Source organism: Biomphalaria glabrata, chromosome 18, assembly GCF_947242115.1.
Source record: "Biomphalaria glabrata chromosome 18, xgBioGlab47.1, whole genome shotgun sequence".
In the NCBI taxonomy this organism is placed as follows: domain Eukaryota; kingdom Metazoa; phylum Mollusca; class Gastropoda; family Planorbidae; genus Biomphalaria; species Biomphalaria glabrata.
In genome coordinates, this window is record NC_074728.1 from 22,890,718 (window position 1) to 22,899,386 (window position 8,669).

General features: G+C 37.7%; 1 protein-coding gene across 3 annotated transcripts in view; it reads right to left on the reverse strand.

The window, feature by feature from the left end:
* Positions 1–8,423, reverse strand: part of LOC106065480 (uncharacterized) — a 29,678-nt gene extending 21,255 nt beyond the window's left edge. Inside the window, exons 1-6 of one of the 3 annotated variants that reach the window (XM_056016656.1) lie at positions 8,204–8,423; positions 7,316–7,529; positions 6,372–6,533; positions 4,295–4,435; positions 3,676–3,728; positions 2,125–2,223 (exon numbers count right to left, since the gene is read on the reverse strand). In XM_056016656.1, the coding sequence (XP_055872631.1) occupies positions 2,125–2,223; positions 3,676–3,728; positions 4,295–4,435; positions 6,372–6,533; positions 7,316–7,529; positions 8,204–8,252 (718 nt within the window). In that variant the 5' untranslated portion in view covers positions 8,253–8,423. The remainder of the gene's footprint in view (positions 1–2,124; positions 2,224–3,675; positions 3,729–4,294; positions 4,436–6,371; positions 6,534–7,315; positions 7,530–8,203) is intronic. The other 2 variants (XM_056016655.1, XM_056016654.1) reach the window with 2 other exon arrangements.
* Positions 8,424–8,669: the final 246 nt, after the last annotated feature.

Sequence of the window (8,669 nt, forward strand, 5' to 3'; positions counted from 1 at the left end):
GGCAGCGCAAGTGGAAACTATTCAATCTGTGCTCTTGGTACATGTATGTTGACCAGCTTTCACTGCCATAAAGGAGAGTGCTCACAACACAGGCGTTGTAGACTAGGATTTTGGTCGCTGTGGTCAATTTACCATTTTCCCAGACGCGCTTGGAGAGTTTTGCCAATGCTGTGGTAGCTTTTCCTATCCTTTTTGTCAGCTCGATGTCTAAGTCTAGGTTACTGACAATTGTTGAACCCAAGTAGGTAAATTCCTGCACCACTGAAAGGGTGTGGTTCCCAATTTGTATTATAGGTATTTCTGCAACGTCTTGTGCCAGGATTTCGGTCTTGGAGAGACTTATAGTAAGGCTAAACTCTTGACAAGCAGCTGCTAAGGCGTTCACTAGCTTCTGTAGACCTCCTTGTGAGTGAGATACGAGTGCCGCGTCATCGGCAAACAGCAGCTCCCTTATCAAGATACGACGCCTTTTCGTTTTGGCTTTAAGACGTGCCAGGTTAAAGAGCCTTCCATCGGATCTGCTATGGATGTATATTCCGTCTTCCAGGGATTTAAAAGCACTGGATAGTACGACTGAGAAGAAGATGCCAAATAGTGTAGGGGCCAGTACACATCCTTGTTTTACACCGCTCTTAATGGAGAATGGCCTGGAGGAAGAACTTTCAAACTGAACGGTGCCCTGCATATTTTCGTGAAAAGCTGACACTAGTTTTCTTAACTTATTTGGACAGCCGATTCTCTCTAGTACAGCAAACAGACCGCTTCTGCTAACAAGGTCAAAGGCCTTGGTCAAATCAATAAAAGCTATGAAGAGGGGCTGCTTTTGTTCTCTGCTCTTCTCCTGTAGCTGCCGCAGAGAGAAAATCATATCTGTTGTAGATCTTCCTGCCCTAAAGCCACACTGCGACTCTGGATAAACACGATCTGCCAGGATCTATATATATATATATATAACTGTATCATAGCTCTGGACTAGGCCGTCACTAAGCCTAACAGCCTAACAGCTACTGTAAGAATGAAGCGATACGATCGGTCAAATCTAGTTTCTCTTTCAGTATTGTTGAGGGAAGTGACATTTGACATGGTTTAAAACAAAATGCTATAGAAACCCGTTTTTTTTTTTTTTTGACATGTCAAGAATTTACTGACTAATTTATTAAATATAAATGTTTTTAAGCATTTAAATAAAAAATGATAAAATGTTTACTAATACAACTTTTTACGAAGAATTTAAATATGTCAATAACTCAAATTCGAAAAACCATCGGAGTTTCCCCTTTAATGTTTGCCCTGTATTTATAATAACTCGCTGCTTCTCTCCATTCGTCTGGTAAAAAGTTTGTACACGTTATTTCTCCCAAACCCATTCTCAAATCAAGTTGAAATGTTGTGGGTTTAGTCCCCTGAAATAATTGTGTACGCTATTTCTCCCACACGTACTCTCCGATTAAGTTAATACTTTGAAAAATTATATATTGTACCTAACAAAACATTAATCAATATAAAAAAATAACCAATTAGTCAATTAATTATTGGTAATTAATTATTTTGTTTGAATTCTAATTAGATAGATAGATAGATAGATAGATAGATAGATGGATAGATAGATAGATAGATAGGTAGGTAGAAATGTAGATAGATAGAAAGAGAAAAAGAGAGAGAAAGAAAGAAAGAGTAGTAGAGAAAGATCAGTCACTATTACAAATATAACAATTTCAGATTTTCAGTTTGAGATGTTAAGGCCTCCGCGAGGTGTTGATTCTTGGCAATCTGTCTAGTGTAGATCTGACTGGAAGTAACGCTGAACTCAACTAATTCAGTAACACCGGCGAAAGGCCGAAACAATCAAATATGTAGTCGACGCTGATGTTGTTCTATAATGATATTTAATACTCAAGAAGGGAATCGTCTGATGTCAGCTATGTCCGTAAATCTGTATCTATTCTATTGTACTCAAGTCTACTACTCTACAAGAAGCGTCTTCCTTTTAGCGTCGCTTAGAGCGTTCTTATTTTTTAAAGATCTGTCACGTCACTTGTCGCTAATTAAAACTTTCCCCTTATTCCCGAAACAAATAACTAATTCCTAATCATGTCATAACAATGTACAATAATAAAGAAAAACCTGCCACAACTGATGTGTTTATGACACCATCCTTACAACTGAGGGTTTGGTAGCTACCGGCAACCACACCGATAGGCTCATCAGAAGTTACAACTCGGGCTAAAAAGACAAAATCAAACTAAAATTACACACTGGCTACGCCTGTGATTTTTGTTACCAGACTAAATGTGTTTTTTTGTGCATCTACATTCTGGTCTATTTCATTTGTGCATCTACATTCTGGTCTATTTCATTTGTGCATCTACATTCTGGTCTATTTCATTTGTGCATCTACATTCTGGTCTATTTCATTGGACGCCATCGTCTAGGTTATTTATCCAAATTTTCCTTTTTTTTTTAATGAAAAAGTTAAAAGTTAAAATAATATTTAACAATGTTATACTTATGTTAAAGGTGTGTGTGTGTGGGGGGGGGAGAGATGGCTGGGTGGTGGAAGGGAATGTTAAAAATACATTATCAAACACCCACTTGATTTGAAACATTGGCACAAAAGATATTTATTAAAAACATGTTTGTTATGATGTATTGAATGTCATTATACTAAATACCTATTTATAAGATAAGTTCCTTAATAAGAATCAATCTCTTCACTATAAATATAACTGAATCTGGTTAACTTGACCACGTCGGGACGCGATCGTTGTCGCGCTAATAACCGGTCGGTCCGAATCAACCGGATTGAACTGTATGATAGAATTAGTTTCAGTACTATAGGACTCGGTCCATGTAAGCTGCTTGTCCACTTAACCGGTGGTCTGCTTAACCGGCGGTCCGCTTAATGGAATTCAACAGTATTAATTAAAAAAAAAAAAAGAAAGTTGTTTGGACAAAATTAGGACTTTGGCGCCAAAAGTGATTTGTTTCATCAATAGAGTAAAGTTTTAACTTAGCGACTGTGACGTGACGATTGAACACAAGACTGTAACGAAAATAAACACAAAATACTCTTGACAACTTTAGCGAAAGGTTGGATTTAGTTTCGGAAGTAGATTGTTAACTTGGCGACATTCGACGGTTCCACTCATTGCGTATTCAACCTCTTGTTTACACCGTTCGTCAGCTTATCTCTATAGTGTTGTGGTATTTGGTTACCTCTGTTAAGAGTTATCTGCACAAGACACAGTGCAGAGGCACCGAATAAAGTTAGCGAGCTAATATTTATAGTATATTTCTATCGCCTTTGTTCTACGCAAGAATATATATATATATATATATATATATATATATATATATATATATAAAGTAATCCTTTCAGATCTTGTGGTAATCTGTTTCTGTGGCATACGGTTAACGAGGGTGTCATGTGGCTAGCACAATGACCAACGCCTTTAGAACTTATGTTAGAGCTGGGTGGACTCAGAGGCGCCCGAGGATCTCGAAATTAAAAATCCCAGTCTTCACCAGGTTTCGAACCCCGCACCCCGGCTCAGAAGCCAAGCGCTTTACCGCACAGCTACCGCGACTCCACGCAAGAATATAGATGTAATGAAATCGCTATCACGGCAAAAAGAACTATCTGGAATAAGTTTCCCTTGTGATATCACTGCATACCTGTGTATTGCTGCAGTATCCCGTTAGGCTCAATCAGAAGAGATTGTTCGGCTCTGAAAAAAAATGAAAAGGGGAATAAGTTATCTCCAAAGACAAAGAAATTAAACTGACTTAGGAGTAGTGTCCCTGTTATTGTAATTGTACCTTTCAATTCCGAGCCAATGTTTGGATGGAACAAGTAGTAAAACTAGGTTTGTTATGTATTTTACAAAGCTTATATTAAGTTTGTACACATTATTTCTCCCACACCCATTCTCGGATCGAAACTTTGCACATTATTCTTTGATATAGACAAAAGTCATAAATCAGCTAATTAGTTAATTAATTACTAGTTATCTATTTTTTTTTGTTTGATACCAATTAAGAAAATTAATCTTTAAGTATTTACAGATACGGCTAAATATCTAGGATTTCCTCCCAGGGCCGGCCTTAAGCCACTGCAACCTATGCGGCCGAAGTGGGCCCCGCACTTTCTTATACCCCGCGCTAATTCTAGGTGTAAATTATTAAATTAAACCATTATCACTTATATATAATAACAGGGTTTCCTCGGCCTCCTGATTTTAAAGATTGAGAACCACTGGTTTACAGTACTGCAGCTATAAGATATAATAGTAACCTTTTGACAGTATATTTGACTTCTTGTTTCTCTTGTATATTGTATGTGGTACCCTCAGTCTTGCCAGTACTTTTGGGGTTCAGTTCTATAGTGATGACGGTATTGTGCACCGAGGTGACACAGATAAGGTACTGTGGGCCCCTAAAGTGTGTATTGGATAGAATAGACAATACAAGTCATTATATACATGAAAAACTTTGACACATTCAACAGCTTTGATATATCACTCTCCCGTTCTACAAGGATTTTACATTTAACATTGTTTTATCAAGCAACGGAAGGTCAGTGATAGCTAGGTAATACTCTGATTGCCTGGGAACATACTGCGATAATTAAAAGATATCATTACAGGCAAATTATAAGTAATGAAATATTGTGGTAAGCCGGAAATATTATGATGACCAGGGCCGGCCTTAAAAAATTCCTGTGCCCAATTTAATGGATGTTTACGAAGCCGCTCTTCTGATTTTTAATTATATTTTTTACGGTAACAACTTTTACTATTAATAACATCATGATATTAACATTAATTATACAACATGCATAGGAAGCAAGTCAAATTTCATTAGGCGCCAGAGGGCTAATCAAAGCCACGTCCATCGTACGGTGCAGTATGTATGCTAAGCCTTTAAGTCCTACATCTTTAAAAGCCTGAGACAACAGCCATGAGTGATACTAGGATGCTAAATGTAAATTGCGGGGCCCCTTCCAGGCGCGGGGCCCCAAAAAAGAGCAAAATGTAAAATCGGCCTAAAGCCGACCCTGGTGATAACTAGAAAATGCTATGATAACAATATGTTTGCCCAATAAGGTTAGTAGTACTACAGTAGTAGTGTAGTAAAATTCCTCTTTCAGACCATGCAGTCTATAGGGCTGATATTTCTCCTTCCCCACGGTTAAAGAGGGTGTCATGTGGCCAGCACAACGACCAAACCGCCTTTACCTTTCCCCAACTAGTCAGTTACCCATTAGAGCTGGGTGGACTCGGAGGCGCCCTTGTGGCGTAGTTTAGACACTTGTCTTTGTCTTCGTGTTTATGTCCTCTACTCGTAATACTTGTACAGGGCGAGGGTGCCATTTATTGGTCATTCGTTGTCCTGAGGCAGTTCACCCTCTGAATTTTGGTTGAAACGACGGTGTGTTAGTCCGTGAAAGATTATTAGTCTGTACTAGTTTCTTGGACTTATATTATTCAGTAGGATTTTTGGGGACCCCTGTTTTAGGGTGAGATACTTCGTTATGATATCTCTTAGTGTATGTTGTATGTGAAGGTTGTCGCTGTTTCTAGTTTTGGAATAGAGGTTGAATTCTGTGTTTATTTCGTTTATAGGGGTGCCAGTGTTGGAGTTGTATGTACTGAGCTCGATTCAATGCTATTCTGGGCGTCGCTTGTTGTCTCAGAAATATATAGTACAGTCTTGAGTGCCATTGTCAGACGGGCGATCGTCGACGGCGTTGAGTGTCAGGGCCGTTACACATCAGTTGGTATTAGTTGGGATCAGCTGAGGTCTAACTTTATTATTGCCGGTGTTGGCAGTATTGTGACGTCAGTCGGTCAGCGTCTGGTTGACTACGAAATCTTATCTTACCTTCTTATATAATACAGACGTTACTTCAAAAAAGAAGATGATTACGTCCTACGCACGGTGACAAGTTGATAGCAGTAGCAAGGTGCTTATGTGAATTATTGAATAATATCTATCTATATATGTTATATTATATTATATATATATATTATATATATATTATATATATAATTTTTTCATCATTCTATCATTCTAATTGTAAATATACATATATCAGTATCATAAATTAAATTCATTTTTTTTTGTTATTTAAACCATCCACATAGTTGGTTACTCTATGTACGACTGTGTGTGAATGATGTTCCTGTCAGGTTGAACCTCGGGACCTTCATTGTGTACACCTATTCAACAACACAATTAATTCCTAAACCTGACAGCCCTTATGATCCCGAAATAACAAAAAAATATCCCGGTCTTCACTAGGATTCGATCCCGGGACCCTCCGGTATTAACTAGTGAGAATAAAAGACCTAGAAATAAAGAAAACGTACGATGGTGTCGGGACGATGTACTTCTTGTGGAAGGCTGTCACTGGCACGGCTTGGAAGGAATCGCCCCCAGCTCCAGAGTCGGAGAGAAGCAGAACTATAATGGAGTACTTCCCGTTGCTAAAAAACGAGAACGCCCCAGCGGTGTGGACGGATGTCACTGACCTACGTAAACAAAAAATATTATCATGTTATTTACAAGGCCAGCATCTTCAAACCAACAAAATATAGGAGGTTTCAAATATATGTATATTAAAACAACAACAACAAACAAGATTACAAAGAGAGTTTGTGCTATCACATAAACTCATATGCGGGCCCCATCTTCACCAACATAGGTTTGAAATATATGTATATAAAAAAAAAAATACTTTTTTTTAAGACACAAAGTGTATAAGAAGTATAGTTGTATCAAATAGTTTGGATCAGTCATATAATTAAATTTGTAATAGATCTAGACCAACAACAATAAATCTGTGCGATTAATAATGTTTTTACAAATTATTTTTTTTTAGCGCTACTTCATGGCTTTTAGTTTGCTCCCGGGTTCGAATTCTGGTAAAGAGTGGGATTTTTAATTTCGGGATCTTTGAGCGTCTCTGAGTCCACCCAGCTCAAATGGGTACTTGACATTAGTTGGGGAAAAATAAAGGCGGTTGGTCGTTGTGCTTGCCACATGACACCCTCGTTAACCGTCGGTCACAGAAACAGATGACTTTTACATTATCTACCCATAGATCTCAAGGCCTTAAAATGGGAAATTTAATAATTAATTAACTAATTGGTTATTTTTTTATTGATTCATGTCATGTCTATGCTAATGAATAATTGAGAAAAGTTTCAACTTGATCCGAGAATGGATGTGGGAGAAACAACGTGTACAAACTTTTTACCTGACAGACAGACAGACAGACAGTGAGCTGATATAAAGCTACCAAAAAACGTACCTAATACCGGTATTTCTCAAGAAGAGCGATGTTACCTCCGAGCCGACAACTCTAACCTTCTTTGAGAAGTGGTCGTGGTCATTCAGCCGTGACACGTTCACAACTATGCGGGACAAGATGGAGGTGTAGAAATACAGCCTGGCATCGTGATTTGCTGGAAACATCAGGATAAAGTGCTGACCAAATTGAGCGGAGTTGGTCCCCCGAATGACCCCTGGAGAATGGAAAACAAAGCATGTACCTACTTAGACTCATATAGGAAGTCACTTTCTAAGTAAGATTATTGAAATTCTTTGCGAAGCTTCTTAAGATAAGGCTCCTAATAATTGGTGCTACTAAACGAGGCTTCTAGCTAAATGCATCTAGTAATCACGGTTTCAATAGGAATCTACTAAGCGAGGCTTCTAGCTAAATTCATCTAGTAATCACGGTTTCAATAGGAATCTACTAAGCGAGGCTTCTAGCTAAATTCATCTAGTAATCAAGGTTTCCATAGGAATCTACTAAGCGAGGCTTCTAGCTAAAATCATCTAGTAATCACGGTTTCAATAGGAATCTACTAAGCGAGGCTTCTAGCTAAATTCATCTAGTAATCAAGGTTTCAATAGGAATCTACTAAGCGAGGCTTCTAGCTAAATTCATCTAGTGATCAAGGTTTCAATAGGAATCTACTAAGCGAGGCTTCTAGCTAAATTCATCTAGTAATCAAGGTTTCAATAGGAATCTACTAAGCGAGGCTTCGTATAAAGCTAAGTTTTGAATTAAGCGAGGCTTGTATTAAGCGAAGCTTCGTATTCATCTTTCAAGTGATCCTATGTGAGGTTACTAAGTCAGTATCACGAGTATGTTTACTAAATTTCGACTCTAACTAGCGACTAAGTTACTTACCTAATTCAACACAGCCATACAAAAACCAAAGTCGCATAGAAAACATCATGTTACAGTGTAGATCTTTATCAAATTTATATAATCTGTCAAATAGGTTTAACTTATTTTTTTGTATTTGATTAAATTTTCACACCAAAGAGTGACTTAATAAAAATCTAGACTTAATGAAGATTCCACTTTTTAATCTAGACCTTTTTCATTCAGAAAACTGGATTTTGGGAAAAAAAAAGGATTAAGGATTAAACCTAATTTTTTAAAAGTCTATTGTGCGCAAAATGTAAAATGCGTAGAATGTCATAATACTAACAAATAAACAACCACCAATGATTATTGGAGAAGGATCCTAAATATCACATTCAAAGACCGCATCACAAACCAAGATATTAGAGACAGGGTTACTGCAGCGATTGGACCCCATGATGACCTGCTAACTATCGTAAAAAAACGCAAGCTTATAATCTATGGC